The sequence below is a fragment of the Lepisosteus oculatus genome, chromosome 5 (genome assembly GCF_040954835.1).
Source record: "Lepisosteus oculatus isolate fLepOcu1 chromosome 5, fLepOcu1.hap2, whole genome shotgun sequence".
NCBI classification, from domain to species: domain Eukaryota; kingdom Metazoa; phylum Chordata; class Actinopteri; order Semionotiformes; family Lepisosteidae; genus Lepisosteus; species Lepisosteus oculatus.
This window is the reverse complement of record NC_090700.1, coordinates 30070976-30093030: the sequence shown is the minus strand read 5'-3', so window position 1 is coordinate 30093030 and position 22055 is coordinate 30070976. Positions and strand designations below refer to the sequence as shown.

The 22055-nt window shown below is 45.3% G+C and overlaps 1 protein-coding gene across 4 annotated transcripts; it reads left to right on the top strand.

Annotated features, from left to right (window-relative positions):
- Positions 1-1601: 1601 nt before the first annotated feature.
- Positions 1602-18093, top strand: LOC102699073 (T-complex protein 11-like protein 1). 4 transcript variants are annotated; one of them, XM_015342162.2, is made up of 13 exons: positions 1602-1921; positions 2692-2897; positions 3962-4083; positions 7355-7526; positions 8139-8225; positions 8632-8764; positions 10296-10416; positions 10697-10917; positions 11831-11967; positions 13469-13674; positions 14833-15014; positions 16006-16178; positions 16706-18093. In XM_015342162.2, exons 5-13 carry the CDS (start codon positions 8141-8143, stop codon positions 16939-16941), a joined length of 1494 nt encoding a protein of 497 aa, XP_015197648.2. In that variant the 5' UTR covers positions 1602-1921; positions 2692-2897; positions 3962-4083; positions 7355-7526; positions 8139-8140; the 3' UTR covers positions 16942-18093. The 4 variants fall into 4 exon arrangements, with proteins under 4 accessions (XP_015197648.2, XP_015197647.2, XP_015197645.2 ...); XM_015342161.2 differs by lacking the exons at positions 1602-1921; positions 2692-2897; positions 3962-4083 and adding an exon at positions 6889-7028 and having other exon boundaries at positions 7372-7526; XM_015342159.2 differs by lacking the exons at positions 1602-1921; positions 2692-2897; positions 3962-4083 and adding an exon at positions 6889-7028.
- Positions 18094-22055: the final 3962 nt, after the last annotated feature.

Genomic DNA, 22055 nt, shown 5'->3' with positions numbered 1-22055 from the left:
CAATCATGACTGCAAAGGTTAAATCATACCCAGAAAAAAATGTGGTAACTTGACAAAACATGGGAATCTCAGAAATACTTAAATCATTGTCAGGATCTTACAACAGGGTAAAAATGTCTCATAACAGGTATTACCTACAGTAACATCCCAACATTACTTAAGTATCCCCTCTTTATGTGTATTTATGTGACCTTCTCAACACACATTGGCAATGTTATACCAATCAGTTAGATCTGACATCAATCAAATATCTGAAAATGGTGCTGTCTCTGACAGATATTTGAAGTTGAAAGGAAAGTCAGACACACACTGGCACTTTTCAACACCACTGGGTCACACACTGTCTGACAGAGCAACATTAGGAGTCTGGGAATTTTAAAGCTACATTCCAAGGGACCAGAACTGACGTTATGGTGTTTAACCTATCTGTGCCCTGACTGAATATATACCCCCTGAGAACATTTTCTTTTCTTAAAAAGCCAATCTGAAAATTGTGTACTTATATACAATTTGTCCTGTAACTTATGGGCAGTTAATTAATACCCAAATTACAGGCCCCAGCATTGCCACCTTATAGCCCGATCTTGTCAGTTCTCAGGAGATAAACAAAGCTGGAGCTGGTCAGTTCTGGGACAGGAGACCTCCAGGAAAATCCAGGTAGCTACGTACGAACCAAGAGACGGCACTTTACTCTCTGGACAAGAATTTTCAAATCAATGTCCCAGAATGACATAGTCAGTCTTGAGAAGATACATTAAACTGAGGTTCTGAATACTACATTGCTAAAGATCCCATGGCACTGTTTGTAAAACAAGGGGTGTCCCGGTTAAATTCTTTTCCGAACTAGCAATCTGGCGTCCCTGAAGTTCTCTCTTATTTGGAGAAGCACTTTCTCACTTCTCTACTTGATTTGCTGTGTAGTGGGGCTGCTGATGTGTTATGGCTACCATGTATTTCCAAGGTGGATGCTATACTTCAGGAGGTTCTACCTTATACTGTATGTAAATCCTCTTGAGAAGCTCTGGAATAAAAATAAAAAAACACTATTAAAATGCAATGAATTAATCGATCAGTATTTGATTAAGGTATTTTATTTTCCTTTAAAAAGTGAATAAAAAGAGATATGGGGTTTACCACTCCATACAGGCATAAAAACAGCTGGAAATGTCCATTCACTTTCAATCCACTTCATCACACAGACACAAACATGCACATACTCATACCAGGGCCAGTTTTCCCAGAAGCCTTTGGACTGTGAGAGGAGATCAGAGCATCCCCACGCAAACACAGTGAGAATACTACAGAAACCCATAGCTGCAATGCTAACCACAGTGCGCTACTGTGCTACCCTGGGTGGAAATGTGATGTACATTAAAATTAAATTATTAGCATGTTATCTAGAGTGCTTTAAGAGAGGATTAAGCATATTTTATTCAAATAATAGACATCAAGAGGATAGGCTTTGTCATTAATTAATTGGATGTAAATGTGCTAGTCATGAACTTTCAGAGAATGATGGGTAAAAAAAAATGGGAGTGGGGTCAATTGAGGTCATACGTTTAATCAGACAGAGATTTCTCAAAGCAGAATTGCTGAAGAAGACTGTCTTATTTCTGTTCCCTCAGCAGCAGGAGGCTAGGGGCAATGTGGGCTTGTTTTAGAATCCAGAAAAGCTAAGCACAGGCAGAAATCTCAGCAGTGATCTGACTGGGCAAGATACCATCTGGAGTGGCCCACAGCACTTGCTATGATCTTGCTGCGCCATCCCCTCCAGTTGCTAAGTGTTTCACAGATACAGGAGGCTGATATCATGGCAGCACTGTGGACTCTGAAACACTTCCAAAAACACACAACTGCCTGCAACACTGACTCAGCACAGAATGCTGCCCTTGAAGAAAAAGCACCAGGGAGGTGAAGAGTGGTGAGTGCATTATTTTTGCTGTTTGTGGTTTACTGCATTTATTCTGTTTTTTTTTTTAAACATTTAGCATAGTCAGTTGACATTTTCACATATTTTCCTCATATCAACGCAATGGTATGTTAGGTTTCTTCAAGAAGCCCAGAAAGCAATAGGGGCTAAAGATTAATGGCGGTCCTACAGTATGACCTCAATGTCTAACCAGATACTTTTCTCATTTCACCTGGCATTATGTTGCCAATTTTTCCCATAGCATCAGACGTGATGTAAAACAAAACGGATTCCTTCTTGCTGCTTGGTCACGTAGGCAGTTATTCCTCATTTGCGAGGATTTGTGTGTGCCCTTATACCAGCTATCCAAGGTGTACCACTGGTGAATCCCCTCCTTGGAAATGGCTTTGCTTTCGTAGGCTTTTTGCTGTCACTCTAACTTCTCTGACTGGTTTATCTGATTCTCACCCTGTGTTTTCTCCCAGTATAAGAAAAAATGCTAGTGTTCATGTCCAAGCCTTTAACCAGTTTACTGTTACACATTATGCTTCAGTAAACAATGGCTTTCCTTCTGCCACGTAACGAGTACACAGATAACCTGGCAGAGAAGGAAGAGTGAAAAATGGCCCACATTTTTTTTAGGGAGTAGAGCAGTGCTTTCACCCATTCCTCTTCATCAAAACTATATATTTTCCATCTCTTCAGACTGACCGGGTCTTTTGTCTGTGTTGCTACTCCTCTCCGGTATCTCTCTGAAGTGCTTTTTTTTTTTTGCGGTGCAGGGACGAAAGATGAAAACAGCGTTTTCATGAGGGTCGCTCCAGGTCACTGTTTTCTTTTTCAAGGCCGCAAGACAAATTGGTCATTGTTAGTCCGCAGCTGGAGCCAAAATAGCGGCAGAACGCAGAAATCTTTGAGAGAGAAGAGGAACAGACAAGTCACGCCAAAAAAACAAATAACAGCTCTTCAAAAATGAAGATTTGTGAGTGTAAGAATTTCTTTAAACCTTTTTATCAGTTTTTTTTCTCCATTTATTGTTTACTGCACTTGGTTTAAAGGGCGTGATGTAAACAGCTTTGTCATCTGATGTAAAATGAGTAATAGGCGGCTCTCTGAAATGATGTGATAGTAGGTTTTGTCCAGACTAAACAATAAGAGAGAGTCACTATTTTAATTTGTACAAGGCGGATTCCTGATTCGATAATTTTACAAAAATTTCACTTCCAAAAGTCAGCAAGGCAGACATTCATTTTTACTAATTTTTTTTACATTTAACCGTTCCCATCATGCTTGCTTTCTCCACCTGGGGAGATAAACCTGTAGCGACGAAAATAATTATAAAAAACGTTCTTTTTAGGCTATTGATTTGGCAGGATAATCCCCTTCAGACATTGAAATCCAACTTTTTTCATTGTGTACCTTTCGGTTCAGGTTATGAAAGAGGATGTTTTTAGTCTCTCAGGCTTTTTAAATCTAGTATTTTGCTTAAAAAGATTCAAGAAAAACCTCACTGAAAAGACCTGTTAACAGCTAAAAGGTAAATACTATAATGTTGTTGACAGGTTAAACCAGCAAACAAAAGGCCTGTTTACATCTTCTGTGCCAAACATACAGTACATTGCAAGCCATTGTGCATACATGTACACAAACACTTTATAACAGTGATAATGCGTAATTCTTGGCAACAGTCCATTCAGCCTGGAATTGCACTCAGGAAGGTTAAAATACATTCTCTAAGGATATTAATCTAGGTGATGAGGATAGGACAGGGTAGTCACACCCTAGTCCTTTAAGACTTCCAGATCTTCTGCTTTTTTATGCTACCTGAACAAAACTGATTACCTGATTCATTTGACAACTTTAACATTTGTTGTGGGTTCTTATTCCAGTGAGGATTGTAGTCCTCCATGTTTTATGCATACTGGACCTGAAATGTACTTGGCATGTGTCAGACATCAACTAGAGTGAATTGTAGGCTTGAAAACTAAAGTTGTGCACGGGGGTGACACTCACTCTGCAGCGCTGTTTTCATCTCTCTTTTCTGTGTCACAGAAAAGCACTTCAGAGAGACACCGGAGAAGAAAAGCAAGGAGGAGATAAAAGGCTGCACTGGGGAACATATTTCTTTGTGGTGAAGTGGGAAGGGTGAACACAGCACTCCACTGCCCTAAAACGTGATTGCAACTTTTTTTTTTTACCTTTGTGCCAAGTTCCATGTGTACTCCTTATGCAACAGAGCGAAATAAATTGTTCTCTAAAGTGTAATGTACCATACACTTTAGAAACCTTAGTAACCTTTTTTAACCTTTATTTAAAGGTTACTTTAAATAAAGACACAAATAAATGCCACAGTGTTTTGATATGCTATGTAAAAGAAATGGCAAGGTGAAAAAAAAAGCATGATTTGTTTAGAGCTAGGAGTGCCAGTAAGCTGGTAAAGAAATATGATTAGGCAAAGCCACTTCACCCTAGTAATTCAACAGGAGCTCATCTTGCTCTGCTGGCACAAGAGCACACCAGGAGTCGCAGCTAACACATCAAATGCCTAATAATGCAAATGTGTGGCTGTTCAATAATGTAAATGAGAGCTGCAATGGAATGTGGTTGTATAATGAGTTAAAGGCCAGTTTGCATCAGTCTGTATGTGATGAATTTTCCATGGTCTGCATGCTAATGAAACATTGTAAGGGCAACTACTCCACTGCTCCTCAACCTCTTCTTTGTTCAGTTGATTTAACTGAAATTGAAATCACATTTTTGGGTCTTGTTTTAAAGAGACCTTCAAGTCATGCCGCTTCCTGACCCTAATGAACTAGAGATGCACACTCCTGCCATAGACTGTACATACACTGTAGCACTACCCATACACTGTGACTCCATCTGGTCAGCAAAGACTAGTAGGAAAGGATAGAAATCTTAAATCCCACACACCTTTGTTTCTTGTAAGTACCCACCCCCTGTTTTCTTCACTCTGGGATTTAGAAATGATACGTTCTAAATGATTTCTGCTTCTGAGGTTGCTTTCCTAGAGAGCCATTGGTATTATCAGCCATTGGCATGAAAAACATTTTATCATGAGCAATAGAAATATGGATTGCTTATTACTAGCTTACAGGCAGATGGATAGCCTGTCCTTTAAAAAAAGAAGAAAGTGTGTGAATTCCTAGACCCTAGGCTGCAGTGGAAGTTTAGAGTCAAATCTCACTCAACACTGATATGTGATTGGGCCAGGTAAAGTGCTCCACACCATGAGGCTGTAAAGCTGCTGTATGATGTGCTGTATGATGTGATGTGCTTCTTTATTTCTTCAGACTGTCTGTTCCTGAAGATAAATAAAGGCCAACGCAATGCTTTGTCCTGCTGGGCTTGTACCTGGGCTGTGATGTCATAAGATGGCATTGGTCCTTCCTGACTTCCCTTCTGCTGCAACCAATGATAATCCTGGAATTCTCCAAGAAACCCAATCTGTACGAACAGGAATGTAACCATAGCAATTAAACATTACATTTTTTAAATTTAAAGTCATAGCATTCTTGAAAAGTGTAATGTTGGCAGTATTAGAGAATCAATTTAGCCCCCATTTCCACAAGACTACAGCTCTAAGTAAGACTCCATTCCTCCACAGTTTGTGGGAGTAATCCTGCAGTTTTCTTTCCACTCCACTGGCAATCTGATTGTTTTCATCCTTTGTGAGACTTTGATCACAGTATATCATTGATTGAACTGTGAACAACATCAGATGTGGTTCCGTATTTTTCCTGTAATGTCACAGTATGTGTAACGTACTTGTTTAGCTGTACGCACAGATGTGAGAAACATACAGTACTACTTAAAACTAAACTACAGCAGGACTGAAGCAGCTTAATTTTTGTAGAGTGTAATTATGAACTAACTGAGATTTTCCTGGAGACCTGGATTTTTGCAATTGTGTGTGTAAATTTCTCTTTTTTCATCATACTGCTTCGTAGGAGACGAACTTATATTACCATCACTGTCCAGCTATGTGCAATTTGGAAGAAAATTAATTTCCCTCATTACAAAACTGCTAGCTAAGCAGAGGGCTACCATTTAAATTTAACAAAAAAAATTTAATGGAATATTCCATTATTATCCTCATTATAGAACGTGTTACTTTCTAGCATAGTGGGGCAGTCTGATCTCAATTTCCCACTTGTAATTATTTGTGGTCTATGCCCGACACCTCTGTTCACCCGTGAGCTAATACAGCAGCCGACGCCGCATACACGCATATTTTAGGTCAAGGCCATTGGTGCCCCCTACTGGTACAATAGTGGAAAAAGATAGTTTTTCTGGTGAAGAGATGATCGGGAAACTACCGCGTCCACCTGTATTTTTATTTAAAAAGATAACTTGTTACTTTGGTAGAGGAGTCAGAACTGGTAACTCGTATAAAAATAGTTCTATGTTTTCGAGAGACATGCTGCGACGAGTTCATTTGTTTTTTTTTTACTATGAAGCATGTGTTTTAAATTCAAAATAAGGTCAATTTGTACATACAATTATGGAAATCCTGAAATTATGGAAAACCTACTTTTTAAAATTAATCAGCCAAACAACTATTTATATCATTTATCGCCACAATGAAAAGTATCAGATTCCTTGCAGTGTTCCATTATGCTGTGTAGAAGATCCTTCTATGCTTTATGAAAAAAAATAACTTGAAAAATACATCTCAGCGATAAATTCAGGTATTATCTCACAGTTAAAGTGAAAACGGTTGATTTTGCTGTTAAATATCGCTGTTTGTGCTACATTTACTACATATTCGGCACCATAGAGAACCGGGTTTTGTGACTTATCCTCATAAGAAAAACACTAAGTTAAATACAGCGGCTTTCGTTAGGTAGTCTGAACAAGTCACGGTGCCAACACTGGGTTTCACAACGTTGAAGTGGTTGCAGTATTTAAAACCGGAATGAGACAGCTAGGATTCTGTTGGCTAGTTTAAACAAATGCAATTTTTTAAATAATAAATCACGTGTCTAAGCTGTTGCCATGGTCGCAAGCATGGTTGCTGACTTTTTTAAAAACAGTACAGAGCGTGAACATGCATTTCCGGGGTCCAATATAACTCTGGCCTTCATCGATAGTTGAATCGGTAAGAAAGCTAAAAAAAAACACCACCTCTGAACCAGCTTTAGTCCTCCTCCTTATTTCCACTACAATAATGAATGAAGTGTTTTAATGACAGCTGAAATCCATATTGTTACAGTAGAGAGAGGAGGAAGGAGGGGCGAGCTCCGCCTTGTTATGGTTCAACATTGGAGCCGACCAACTTTATCTTGATAGGGGAAACTGATAATTCCAAAATAAAACCAGCACGAAAGAAACAACAACCCCCTTCACAAATAATGATAGTAGTGATGTGTCGACAAAGGCTGTATAAATATCTGTGTTTACACTGCCATTTATAAAAGGAAACAGGACAACTTGTTTCGCAGTGTGACCGGCGGGTCCCCGGCAAGTGCGCGGTGGTGTAGCCCAGTTTGAAGTTTGAGGCGGTGCGCCGGGCTGCTGCCTTACTCGCGGTGCGACTCGCTGGCCTGGGCTCCTGTGTTTTGACGCTTTGACATTCGGACAGCGCACCACCAACTAGGTAAGCGGGCTTACCTGCATTTCAGATACGATGTCGTTGTGAGATTTTTAAATGGATGGTGTCAAAAGAAGTGAATAATGGATGAAAAAAGTACTCTACTTTTTTATTTATTTTTCTCATGGCGTGTGATTATAATATAGAATGTTGCCTAATGAGTGCTGTATAAAGTCTTGTATGGTAACAGCTGTCACGTTCATCTGTATCATTGATGAAAAATGCTTCAGTTCACATTTAACTGCAAGCGTTTAGGAATGGTTTCGCTTCGTACGTGTTGTTCAAATGCCTCGTAAACGTAAACATTTAAACGTTGACGTAACATTCAAAAGGCAGGTGGGTCGTTTTGGGGTTTTTTTCCCCGTCAGCTGGTTATGAGTTCTGAAACAAAAATGACATTTTCCGAACTGTGAAACACGTTGTTTCCTGCTCGCACGGATACCGTGCACGGCGCCGGTCCTGGGTTCACCTGCCGCCGGGTGAGTCGGCTCACCTGTGTCATAGACGAGCAGCGCAACATCGGGGCGTTTCATGCATACCTGGTTCCTACGGTCTCCCATCTTTTCTGGATCCATTTAAAGGGTCTTCAATAAAAACTGTGACCTTTGTGCGCCGCAGGGATGCCGAACATCACGGAGAAGCCGGCGGAGAGTGAAGAACTACCTTCAGACACACCGGACCTGGCGACACCGGATCCTCCCTGTGGTAACTTAATCATTAAGCTTGTCCCAGCAAGCAACGGGCGCAAGGCAGGATACCCCATGGACAGGACGCCAGTCCATTGTAGGACACAGGCAGACACAAACAAACACACTCTCACACCAGGGACAATTTCCCAGGAAGCCAATCAACTTACTAGTATATCTTTGCACTGTGGTAACTCATACAAGCTCCACACAGATTGGTCCAAAATTTAACCCAGGGCCCCAGTACTGTGAGACAGCAATGCTAACCACTGTGCCACTGGCATGCACAACATGAACACTCTGTGTTTAAAGTGTTGGATTTGGTGTATAGCTTAACATGTATTTAGATGTTGTCATCTGGACATTTGCCCATTAACCTCTGTGTAATAGCTCTGTTTCCTCTGACCCCCTGCCCCTCCCTGCAGCCAGCCCCCCCAGGCCGGCCCCTCTGGAGGAGGTGATGGAGATTGAGAGGAATGTGTCCAACCTCAGCATCGCCCACGAGATCATGGTCAACAGGGACTTTCGCTTCAGGCAGAGCTGCCCGCCTCCGGACAGGTATGGACAGCGGGGGTGGCTTGGAGGTGAAACACAGGACGTGTGTGAAATCACAGAGGCCTTGTTACAGCAAGCACCCCCTCTCCCAAGAGAAACAAAGAAATGAATTGTCCTAGAGGTGCCTTCTGCGTCAGGCTAATGACTACAGGTTAGAGCACGGCTGTATAAACAGGCGCCGTCCTTCGGATGAGACGTAAAACCGAGGTCCTGACTCTCTGCGCTCATTAAAAATCCCAGGGCGTTCCTTGAAAAGAGTAGGGGTGTAACCCCAGTGTCCTGGCCAAATTTCCCATTGGCCCTTACCAATCATGGCCTCCTAATAATCCCCATCTCTGAATTGGCTACATTACTCTGCTCTCCTCCCCACTGATAGCTGATGTGTGGTGAGTGTACTGGTCACTATGGCTGCTGTCACATCATCCAGGTGGGGCTGCAGATTGATGGTGGTGCAGGGGAGTCCCCATTACCTGTAAAGCGCTTTGAGTGGAGTGTCCAGAAAAGTGCTATATAAGTGTAAGCAATTATTATTATTATGTATAAAACCCACAGGAAACTCAACCCTATCGGAGACTTTATTGTGCATTGCTTTGCAGTTTCCACATTTCCCTCTCGGTCTGTGTACTAATTTTCTTTGGACATGGATCATCCCACAGCTCTATGAATACAGCACATACAGCACCTTTAGAAGCCTGCCTGCCGATGCAGAAATGAGTCCTACAGGGTAAGGTGGCACCCAGGGGTGCAGTGAGGTGCAGGGGCTTCCTGTTGATTGGTAGAGAGGTACGTCCCTCAGTGACATCATCAGAGAGCTGCAGTGAGGTGCGGGGCTTCCTGTTGATTGGTAGAGAGGTACATCCCTCAGTGACGTCATCAGAGAGCTGCAGTGAGGTGCAGGGCTTCCTGTTGATTGGTAGAGAGGTACGTCCCTCAGTGACATCATCAGAGAGCTGCAGTGAGGTGCAGGGGCTTCCTGTTGATTGGTAGAGAGGTACGTCCCTCAGTAACATCATCACAGAGCTGCAGGGCACGGGGGTCCCCGTCTGGCTCGGAGCCCCTCTCTGTGCCCAGGACGAGGGGTCCCAAGAGCTCAGATGAGTTTAAAATTTCCTCTGCAAGGCCCTGTATTTTAATTCCTGGTCATTCCTCTGCTTTGTAACCTGTCAATCCATCTTGCGCCGTTCGTTTGGTTGCTAGAAGTAGACGCTAACTAATCTGAAGTCTCCCAGCTTTTCTCCGAAAGAAGTCAGGGTATCTGCTTCAGATCGTTATAACTGAAGATTGCTATTGCTATCGCTAGCGTAACCGCCTACTGTACGAAGAATGGATGAACATTCGGAGTAGATTTTATTAGTAAGTGTGTCTATTTTACATGTCCCTATTCTTGTTGCAGTTGCCTTTCAACGTCTGCACATTGAAGACCATGCACGCAATATTAAGAGCCTCGGTAACATTCATGGCGCTCTCGTGCAGGAAAGATAAATGATAATTAAGAAAATGAATTAAATAAGTGAATGTGCTTGTGTTTCTCCAGCTTAGAGGGCAGAGTGAAGGAGATGATGCACAAAGCGTTTTGGGACAGCCTGCAGGCTCAGCTGTCCCTCAATCCTCCAGATTACACCCAGGCTATCCGGCTCCTGCAGGAGGTCAAAGAGGTGAGGCTCCCGGTTGGCCACCAGGGCGGCGCTGCTCCTGCGTGTCTCACAAGTTCTGCTTTGAATTGTTTCTCTCATGTAGATCTTTTCAGATGGGTTCGGGAATCCTGGCTTTCAGGAGCCTGTCTTGCTCAGTTCCCCTCTTCCTTTATCTCCTTTTCTGTCTCTCAGCCTCTCCCCCGTATCGAAATCTCTGGGTCGTTCCGTTTCTGCCTCCGTCCCCCTCCCCTTGCCTCGATCCCAGTTTTCCTCGCCCCTGACGCCTCTCCCCTGCCCTCAGGCGCTGCTGTCGCTCCTCCTGCCCGGCCACACGCGGCTGCGGGCGCAGGTGGGTGAGGCCCTGGACCTGGCTCTGATCCGGCAGCAGGCGGAACACGGCGCCCTGGACCTGCAGCGGCTGGGCGGCTTTGTCATCGCCACCATGGCCGCACTGTGTGCCCCCGCGCGCGATGGCGAGATCCGCCGGCTCCGGGAGCTGTCGGAGCCCGTGCCTCTGCTCAGGTGAGTGGGACGGCCCAGCGTCAGGGTTTGCCATGGAGTGAGGCCAGGCCGCAGGGAGTCTGCTTCTGCCAGTTGGTCTTCTGTATTTTACGAGCTTTGTTTTGAACACATTTCCATCAGGAGGTGTCCTTGTCATTCATTTCATGAAAATCACCACTTTGCAGAGGGTTGGTATCTGTTAATAATAAATAATATTTTTTTTTATGTAGCACTTTTCTGGACACTCCACTCAAAGCGCTTTACAGGTAATGGGGACTCCCCTCCACCACCACCAATCTGCAGCCCCACCTGGATGATGTTACGGCAGCCATAGTGACCAGTACCCTCACCACACACCACCACACGCTATCAGTGGGGAGGAGACAGAGTAATGAAGCCAGTTCAGAGATTATTTGGAGGCCATGATTGGTAAAGGGAAATGGGAAATTTGGCCAGAATGACGGGTTAACACCTCTACTCATTTTGAGAAACACCCTGGGATTTTTAATGACCACAGAGGGTCAGGACCTCAGTTTTACTAAGCAACCTTAGTTTTTCCCAGGAGGTCTCCCATCCAGGTACTGACCAGGCTCACACCTGCTGAGCTTCAGTGGGCTGCCAGTTGAGAGTTACAGGGTGATATGGCTGCTGGCGAGATCTTCGCCATACTTGGCATTGGCATACAGAGGTACAACAGAGCTGGAGAAATTGCCCCACCTGGGGCAGCCTCTATCGCTTACATTTTAATGTAGATGAAGACTGTGGTGCTGCATAAGGATGCTAACAGAAAGCTGAAGAGAAGTTCCTCTCGCTCGTGACAGCATGGCGGCCGTACTGACCAGCGCCGGTGAGTCGCGGCGTGGTTGGAGGCGCCGCCTGTTGCGGGTCTGGGTGGCGTGCCGACTGAGAGCTCTCCTCTCTGTGCCCTGCTCAGGGAGATCCTACGCGTGCTGGGCCTGATGAAGATGGACGCGGTCAACTTCACCGTGCAGGCCCTGCGGCCCCACCTCCTGCAGCAGGCCGTCCAGTACGAGCGCGCCAAGTTCCAGGAGATCCTGGACAAGCGGTCAGGTGAGGAGACACGATCACTAGTGCGCGGGGCTGGAGAACCATCTAAAGCAGAGAACTCCAGCCCTGGCGCTCAGAGTGTGTAGGTCACTTTGAAATGACCACTTCTTGATCTTGTGATTAATTAAGTAATTTAGACATCTCACTGAGACTAAAATCTATGTACTCCTCAGATGTCTTCTAATTGAACAGATTACACGCTCAATTCATCATTAGCTTAAAGACTAATGGGACTGGAGCTCTCCAGGACCAGGGCAGGAAACCCAGGGTTTTGGTTAGATTTATCTTTATCACCAAAACAGCTCAGTGGAGTTATACCAAGGACAGCCTGTGTGTCATTTGCTGAAATAGTGTGGCATCTTTTCTGAAACGCCTCTTCCACATTTCTTTGAACAAGTTTCAGGTAATTAGTTCTTTCCTCGGCCACCAGGGGGCATTGCGATGCCGTTTGTAATTTGTATTCTGCTCCCAACTCTTACTGTGAATAGAAATGATGCATTATAAATTAATTGGAATGGAAAGGAAAGGTTCTTGGAAATTCATTTTTTAATAGAGGTTGTTCAAAATGAAAAGAAATCTCCTAATGAGCCATTAACTAGTTATCATCAGGCACATATCTGTTATTATGGAGACTGTGTGTTTTAAAGATTGCCTGATGTACAGTTCTAACAGGTGACTAAGTAGCTTCAATTGATACTTTAATTGATACTAGTGATGGAACATGCCCATTTATGCACAAGCATTCTCAAACAACTATATTTTAGGGACATTTAAAAAAAAATCAATGTTTTTTCATTTTATCCTGTCCATTGCACTCCAGGGGATATCACATACTAAAAGCCACTGAAAGTGCAACAACAGAAATAGGATACCTCTTTTTTTTCTGTTTTTGGAAATTAAATAATGAAGATTTTTTTTTAAATCAGCAACTAAAAGAATTTCTGTCCTATGCTGAAAGATCTAAAGTAAGGTCAATCAACTCCAAGGACAGTAGCAGTTTTTGCAGCTCAGCTGTCACAGATAAACACCAAGACAGGTCCCAGACTAAGCTATCACACTGTCCACGCTTGGCAGCTCTGGTAAAATACAGTACACCACTGGATGTAATGAGTCTGCTGCCATTCAGGGCTAAATTGGTAAGATATTTTCTGCCGTAACATCACATTCATAAGAATGTCATGATAATAATCTTCTATGGAATATACTCTTATTTAGCCTCTAAGAATCTGTAAGAAAAGTCTTATACAGGCTAGATGAAACCTCACTCAGAGGAAGCATGACTTATTTTTGTCCTGCTCAAGGTGGAAGGTCTTTTGCTTCTGTAGAAAGAGAGGCAGTTGTTTGTGTTGTAACTCCAGTGGTGTGACAGATGTTCGGGAAGCATGTATTGGTCTCCCAGCTGTTGAAAGGGACAGGGTGTGTCTGAGAGGCTTTGCTCTAGTTTGCCGGTCAGTGCCAGTGTCCTGCTGGCGTGAGGGTTTCAGCTGGCACGTGTGCTTTCAAGATGCCCTGGACAACACCACCGCCTGGCTGCAGAGGGCAGTGAAAGAGGTGTCCACTGCCTGTGTTCCTCCCGACTCTGGTGCCCCGAGTCCAGGCCAGACTCCCGCGCCCCGAGAGGAGGGCTCCCCTTGCAGCCCCAGCGCCGTGCTCAACCAGGCCTACCTGCACCTGCTGTGTTGGGACCCCGAGTGCCCGCTGTACCCTGAGGTAGGCCACAGAGACGCTACAAAGGGCAGAGGAAGTGGACCTCAGACATACCGGAACACACTGCCCTTGTCTTACTAGCACAGCTGTCAAGTGAGCGTCTGTGTCAGACCCTGCACGACACACAAGGCTGCTGTTTTTGTGCTGGCTCTGTTTTGTGCTTGGTGTTGTGTTGTCTACGTAAAATATGTTTCTGTGTCTCAATACAGCTTATTTTTTCATAGCAGGGACAGAGTGACTCATCTGTTTTTCTTCATTCAGCTGTTGAAAGTCCACTATGTTTCTGAAAGCCCTGCAGTCCCACAGCAATAAAGGCAAAAAGTACTTGTGAAAATAGAAACCTTAAAGTCCACTTCTTAATACAAGCGTCTTCAAAGAGATGCCTTCAGGGCCTTCTTTCGATTAGATACAAAGCTGAGCAGGAATGTAATATGAGGCAGTAAAAAAAATGATAAAATGATTGGAAATTTGTAAATTCTTTCTGTGGTGGGTCCCTGTGGAACAGCCGTGCTATTTTAGCTGTGAAAGATTCTACTCAGGGATACAATGATCTTGTTAGCATGGGATTTTTGTTGGCATTTGCCGTTGTTAGTGCCACTCTTGGAAGATCCAAATCCATTTTGGAACGACCAGAAACAATGGCTGGGTGTTGCGTTATGGGGGGTGACGTCGGACGAGACGAGGCTCCTCCCTGAAGCGACTCGGCCAGTCCAGGCCCTCGCTCGCAGCTGAGCGTGGCCATGATGTCCAGGGCTGGGGCCTGGCCTGCGCTGTCCGAACTGGCGGAGCACCGCTCACTCTGGCCGGGTCTGGGGCAGCTGTGCTTGGAACCAGTGACCCCCGTGAAGCGAGGGGTGTCCCCGAGCCCGCGGCGCTGTCAGCGAGACGCCCCCGGCAGGCACTGGGGCTCACAACATGAGATTCGCGGGACGGCCCTTCTGTACAATCCAGAGGGCAGCAGCCCTCCTACATGTTGTCGTCGTAGGCAGCTGGGTTGATTAACAAGCGACGATTCCAAATAGGCAGAGTGAAGCAAGAAATTCTAACTAAAAGAAATGTTGAATCTACAAGTAAAAGAGCCTGACTACACCACAAATACAGAGCAAAGCACCGGGTCAAGGTGCCTTTATTCTTCTCTCTTCTGTTTCTCTCTTCCTCCAGACAGTTCTGATGGACCGATCCCGTCTGGACGGGCTGCAGCGCCAAGTGGACCAGCTGACCGTGATGGCAGCGGTTCTGCTGGTGACCAGCAGCCAGTGCGGTGGTGCCGTGTGCTCCGGGCCCGGGTTTGTAGATAAACTCAAGGAGGTCATGGCTGCCCTGCTGGAGGGCAGTCACAGCAGGTAGGTGAACCATACTGTGTGCTCGCTGGAAGAGGACGAGGATGAGAACCTTTTCTTCCAGCCGTACAGGTAAACTACGGCGTGGAAAAGGAAGCACTGTTGAACAGGGTTCTTATCATGTTAGCTGGCCTATTTAAACATTTGTGTCACGAGAGCCGTGTTCTGGTGAACAGGAAGCTTGGGACACTTGCAGCTGGGACTGTGGGAATCAGTACACACTAGAGGAAACTGCACCAGCATAGTTTCACCTCCATTTACACCCAGTGATGACCTCCTTGCATGGAAGGAGACGTAAAACAGCTGCAGAGTCATACGGGCTGAGTGAACAAGACCGCAGGGTTTAAAAGAATCCCGTCGCAGGAATCCATAGTAGCTAGGCCTGGCAGTGCAGGGCCTGACATGGACCCTCACACAGAAGGCTGGTTCTAATACCATGAGCGTGTAAGTTTTGAAAGGTGGGTGCACAGTGTATAGGGCTGCTGGACTCAGACTGTGAGGTTACACATACTCTAAGGTACAGATGACTACAATAAGACACTTTATAGATTTATTCAGTGAATGCGAGACAGTGGGGGATGAAGGGTACACACAGTGTATATTGTTTGTAACGCTGGTAAAAGTTGCCTTTTGTTGACCACACTCACTTATGTTAAAGTGAGGACACTTTGAAGCTCATGTTAGTTTAAGAAACAGCATATATTTTAAAGGGGTATTAAACCAAAAATATGATTAAGAGTGTGGGGTAATTCTAACTGTAATTTTAATTACTGGATAATAATAGACACCAATAGACAAACGAAATTTAAGAAGAGGCTAAATGTAATTTGTAATACAAGTAGGCTATCAGAAGAAGTGGTCTTTCCCTCTACCCAGCTGACAGAAATGGATTATGTAGTTGAAATGCAGAGCTCTACAGAATTTTCTGAGATTCCAAACAAATCCCAGGATGTCAGGGACTGTAGTTCTAATGGTCTTTGTGTGGTGCACCTAGGTCATTTAACCTGCAGGAGGCGCTGCTGGGGGTGGGCGAGCAGGTGCAGCGGCTGGTGAACCAGGGGCTGCGTGCCCAGGGGGGCCCGGCCATGGACCGCGACCAGGAGGCCGTCCTGCGAGGCCAGATCAGAGACATCGCGAAGACGGACAATCCTGTTCGCACTCTCCTAGGTCAGACTCAGCTGATCCCTGGGCCAAATTATTATTTGACCTGTCTGTTACTAGTTGTCGATCATAATTTATAATTCAGAAATAATGAATGAATCATAAATCATAAATAATTTATGATTCAGGCAATTCAGGCAGCACAGTCGTGCAGTGGTCAGCATATTTGCCTCACAGTACTGGGGTCCTGGTTTGAGCAATGGCGCTGGGGTGCTATCTGTGTGGAGTTTGTATGTTCTTCCTATGCTTGCGTGGGTTTCCTTCTGGTGCTCTGGTTTCCTCCTGCTGTGCAAAGACTTACATACAGGTTAGCAAGCTTCTGTTCCTTGATCCTTGTCTGAATGTGTGCGTGTCTGTTTGTGTCTGTCTGCGCTGTGATGGGCTGGTGTCCTGTCCAGGGTGTATCCTGCCTTGCACCTGTTGCTTGCTGGGAGAGCCTTAAGAGTAACCCATGACAGGAGAGGTTACTGCTATACAGTCACATTTTTCTCCTGACTACACTGTTGACCTTGTTCCCTCTGACTGCCTTACAGCGTCTCGTATCCAGAGCTTCCTGCGGACATTCCTGGGCTCCCCATCAGGCCAGAAGGGTCCCATGGTGCCCCCTGCTGGGCTGGCCTCAGTGGGCGCGGAGCTGACGGAGATCGGAGCAGCGTTCGGCCGCATTACTCACCACAACCGCCTGGTCTTCGGGCCCTTCTACTCCGCCATCCTGAAGAAGGCGCTGTTTCCCGAAGGGGAATGTGATACGGGCATTGATTCCCGCTAGGGTCCCGGAGAGGGCCAGGGCTCGGGGCTGGGGCTCACGGGTGGGACAGGGCAGGTCGTTCTGGATCACCGTCAAGGCGCTTTCGCAATCCTGCCTTGTATGGGCTGCTTCTCCCTTTTACTCGGAGCCATTTGGCATTGTACTATATAAAGTATGTTATAAGGAACACTTCCTTGTACTTGTGGGCTCTGGTTTTAGGGTAAATATAGGTTTGTTTGTTTTTTTCAAAAAGTCAGACTGATTTTTTTTTTCCCATGATAAGTCTGACAGAAAAAAAAAAGTTGACATCATGTAAAAACAACAAAGAAAAAAAAAAGGGACAGCAATCAAGAATCATGCTGTAGTCTCTTTTACAGCATTTTTATTCTTGTAACAGAGCTGAGCCTATTAGCTGCCTAAACAGAGTGGAAAACTGCAGCAACATCAGCTGGTTTTGACTCTCAAAGACAAGGGCTCGCCTGCTGCATTTTTAAATCCCCCAGATCAAGCGCAAAGATCCGAACCACGGAGTGTAAGTGTTGTGGCTCCTGCACTTCTCTGAAACTGAACAATCTAGAGAAATATTGGAATGGGAGTTGCCATTTTTTAAAAAGAGTAGAGTGGGCTGGAACTTGAGCTTTCATTTTCTGTCACGCTCTGCCGAGTAAAATCGGGCTCTCTGTTGAAATATTCATGCCCCCAGTGAAGGCAGCGGGCTGCCGTGTAGATAAATCTGAGCAGTTCCAAAGCAGGCAATGCTTTCATCTGATTTGAGGATCTTTAAATATACACCTAGGATGACTCTACACCTTAAACCAGCCCAGAGACCATACTGAGCAAACAGGCATTCAGAGCATTAAAACAGTCACTTCCACCCCATCCCCCAGTTGTCCCCAAGGTCAGTTGTGTGCTGCATTTATCCTTTTACTGGAGTAACAGATGACATGAATTGGTAACGTGTATAAGCAATGTACAGTACAGATGCTGGTTTTAGTAATCAACGTGGACTGTTCTGTGGGCACTGGTGTGCATGTGTGATATTGAATAAGCTAGAGAGAACTGCTGTGAAACTGCTACGCTGAGATGATTTTATAGGCTGGATACCTCTTTTCTGCCAAAGAGTTTGTAAATACAGAGCTTGTTCAGCTGGAATAAAATGAGTGTATTTTATGATTTTTAACTCCTTTAGCCTCGTTTTTGATACATATGCTTAAACAAAATGTTTAAACTAAATCTTCAATGTGTGTCAGCGCCGACACACATTTTCAATGTCCGCTTTGCTCTCTCGGTGATGTTGTATTGGCTGTGTGACGCATTCAGTGAACTAGCTACTAGCGCGTTGCATTCGAGAAACAGTTCAAACCGAATTTAAACAAAGGTCCAGTGCAACTGGGAGACACATCAGGAACCATGGACAGATCTAGTGCTGAACTTTCACGACGGCTGCCTGTGTTCAATAACAAGTAATCACAGCTGCAGGGCTTCTAAGTGAATCATCTCCTTAAAATCAAAGTCTATTTGATTACTTCTGAGTTGCTCTGGCAGTGAGGGTGTAGATCAGGCCCTGTGGCCAGGATGCACTGTTACGAAGCGTCTTTCAGGACCCTATGCAGACTCCGGAAGGGAGTGAACACACACAGGAGGGAGACGAGGAACTGGGCTGGTAGAGGAACGGGGAGGGGGCATGACGAAGGTGCTGCAGGGTACGTGGTCCAGGCAAACAGTCCAAAAGGGAGTCCAAAGGGAAGTCCACTACAGGTGAAGGTCCAGAGCCGGGTGATAAATCCAAGACGAACAAAACAAAGTAAAAAGCCGGAGCGGAATCCTGGCGAGGGGTTGTAGACAGACATGACAAAGTTAGAAACCGGAGCGGGATACGGCGAAGGGTCGGGGAGAAGAAAGGGGGAACGGAACTAGGTGCTCCAGGTCCTGGACTCGGCTGGTTCGGGACACCTAGGAGGCGAATGCCACCCGAGCCGCGGATGTAGGGCGACTCGGTGATTGGCGAGCCTCCGGGCGTCCGTGTTCCAATGCAGAGCCCAGAACAGAGTGAGAGCCTGGCTTTTGTAGGGAGGCTGGAACAGGGAGCAGGTGCACAAAATCAACTAAAAAGTGAATGAGCTGGAGCGACCTTAAGGGGGAGGGATTACAATCGTGACATGCACTGTGTGATGGTGCACGATTCACCGAGCACCACTAAGGCTACAACAGCTTGAGCCAGGATGGTTACCCTCCACTTTGGCTGCTGGAAAGTGACTCCCCGAATGGAGACATACTGTAGCTTCTCTGGTCATGCAGCCTGCAGTATGTCAAGTGGCAAGTGACCAAAGCTGTGGGCATGCTGGAGGATGCATGCACAGTTCTCATCTGTCCTGTTTTGGCATAAGGCTGTGTAGAGTAATGCTGATTGCTTATTGGCAATGATGCCAAAACTAAAACTAAAGAAAGAAATCAATTCTGGTCTTGCAGGCAAGATGTGTCCAACATCCTTGACTCTGCCATACTGTAAGAAAACATTTTGAAAGGAATTTTGTAAGTCAACGAGCTGAATTGTGCTCAATAATCCAATAAGACCCCCATGTACTCTTTCCATGTGACCACAGGATTGGACTGCAGTATTCACTGGACATTGGGTCTTATCACCTTAGTAAAAAGACTTACTGTACAGATGTTCTGGAGAATGGCAGTGAAGTTGGGTTACTGAGCACTGAGCCAGACTTTTCCATACCAATCGCTCTTCACGGCTGTCAGGATGAGGGAATAATTTAGGCATTATGACAGCAAGACTAATAAATTACTTAATGCAGTAAGGCTATAATTCAACTGTTGCATGCAGCCATCTTAAATCTGTACCGTCAAGCTGAAGTACCTTCCTTTCATCTACAACCACCACCCCACAGACACTGTTGCTGATGTCCTCACGTTATAGTCCTTCCATTTCCATGTCTACACTCTGAAGTGAAAGGGGAGTAACATAACGCAGGAGATCCAGATATCAGATTTGACAGAGCAACGTTTTTTTCCTTGTCTATGGAACGTCTGAGAAGCCAAATCGGAGAAGATGAGTCAGAGAAAGACAGTCAGAGGAAGCCAATCGATTTAGGCTTATGTGTCATGAAAGGAAATAATAATCGGTTTATGACAGAACAAAAGCGGAAAAAAATGAATTAGTGCCACATTAGCAGATTGGGCCTAGGATTTAAAAAACAATTACAATTCCTGTCCGGCAGTAAGTTGTTCGCTCTTTATAATCAAGATTTTGAAAACCAGATACCCTGGTCAGTGCGTTCAGTGCCTTGTCCCCTATGAAAGCGCACTGGTGTTGCAAAAGACCCCAGGTATTTCAGCTTGATGCAAACGTTAAACTTACACTCAAAAAAAGAAAACACCTTTAATTTGGACATTTTTGTATCATTATATAAAGAACTTTAAAAAAACCCAAGCAGGACAGCGCTGCTAACGTCCCATTTCAAAAGCTAGTGTGAACCCCACCTAGATCAACGAGCCCCAAGGCGTGAGGCTGGCAATGCTCCGTCTAATTTTGAATGGCCTGTGTGCGCAAAAAGTTGTTTTTTTTTGTTGTGCAAATTCCACCCCCCCCCCCCCCCCGTGACTAAAACTTGTGCGCACTAAATTGAGTGTATGTAAAATTGTAAATCTGAAATTGTTTTTCTTTTAATTCTCATAGAAGCATAGAGATCCAAAAGAATGGGACAGCAATTCAACGAGCCCAGTTATAGAGACAGAGTGTCGATCATGAGCAGTGAGGTATGAGTCTACGAGAGCATAGATATCGATTATCGAGTAGCAATAATAATGCACACAGTCAAGTTGGGCCTCTCACAGCCAGTCTCATGTGGTCAATTTAGAATTTTTCAATTGACAACCGTGTTTGTTTTATCATCATCATTTCGTTTTGGAATATTATTTTTTTGTGCGCCGTTTACTTTTCCATGTGCGCTGATTTCATAACGCGCACATCTTAGAGGGAACACTGGCGGCTGGCTATCTGAAGGAGACTGAGACTCTTCAGTCAAGCAACAGGCACTCGGAGACACGGCTCACCTGTCCCCCCAGAACAGGAGCAATGCCACGGTCACCTTGGAAACAAGGTGTCGGTTTCAAAACGCTCTCCACGGCAAGGAATGAGGTCCGGTCAGCGCGCAGACACGAAGTCTCTAAAAATATCCAGTTTCCGAGCGCAGGCAGACGGAAAACAAAACTACTTCGGTGCCACCGAAGAACTCCCACTGCAGCACTTAACGATTTGACCGGTGCAACGCGATACGAGCCGCAATTGCGCCGGTGGAATATGAAATGAAGTCAGCCATGGTGCTCTGTGGTGCCTGTGTTTCACAGGGCAAATGAGGACACAGAGAGTCGTGTGTGAGCTGGTCGACACTCAATCTCGGGGGTTGTCCCAAGTGCTTCAGTTTGAGGGTGCTCTCATTTGAACTGCAGTCCATGGCTGTTCAAACGTCACCTGCGTGGCGTCTGTTGACTGCAGCTGGGGCACACAACCGTTCAAGTGTCAGGGCTGGACAGGCTTGACGTGAGCAGCCTGTGCTCAGCTGTTATCCTTTTATCAGTGCACATTCCTCAGCCCATGAGCTGCTCCGGGGCTCCTGGCCAGAAGTACGATGAACGGGTGACCCAAGACTGGGCTGCTGGGACCCCCATGCTGACAAAAACAGAGGAGGAAAGGGGCTGACGTAGAGTGCCGTTTTTCAAACAACCTCAGGAATGATCGTGATTTAGGAAACCTGAGGCCGATTAAACTCGGCTACTGTCTTCCCTCCTGAACCTTCGTCGTAAACTCCATTTTGAGCAGGAATCCGGAGGCTCTGATGTGAATAAACCAGTTAAAAGAGACAATACACTTGTTCCCAGTCTGAGCTCTGTGGCCAGGTTTCCTCCTGCGTAATACAAATCCGGAGGGGCACCGGTTCTTCCTCACAACGAGGTGGAGGGGTCGGCGCGGTGATCCGGGCCCAAGAAACGACGGGCAATTCCGAAGTGCATGGTTATAAAATGGAAAACAAAAGTTAAAATCGTAATTCAAGACAAATCAACACTGCGAAGTGACCATTCTGCCAAAGCTGCTTGTGTGGTTAAAAAAATCCAGAAATACACAG

What these genes read in the sequence shown, in the direction of transcription:
- LOC102699073 (XM_015342162.2), top strand. Translation starts at nt 8,141, where the DNA reads ATGCCGAACATCACGGAGAAGCCGGCGGAGAGTGAAGAACTACCTTCA. An exon ending in GAGCCCGTGCCTCTGCTCAG is followed by an intron (nt 10,918 to 11,830) that starts GTGAGTGGGACG and finishes TGCCCTGCTCAG; the next exon opens with GGAGATCCTACGCGTGCTGG. An exon ending in AGTGCCCGCTGTACCCTGAG is followed by an intron (nt 13,675 to 14,832) that starts GTAGGCCACAGA and finishes CTCTTCCTCCAG; the next exon opens with ACAGTTCTGATGGACCGATC.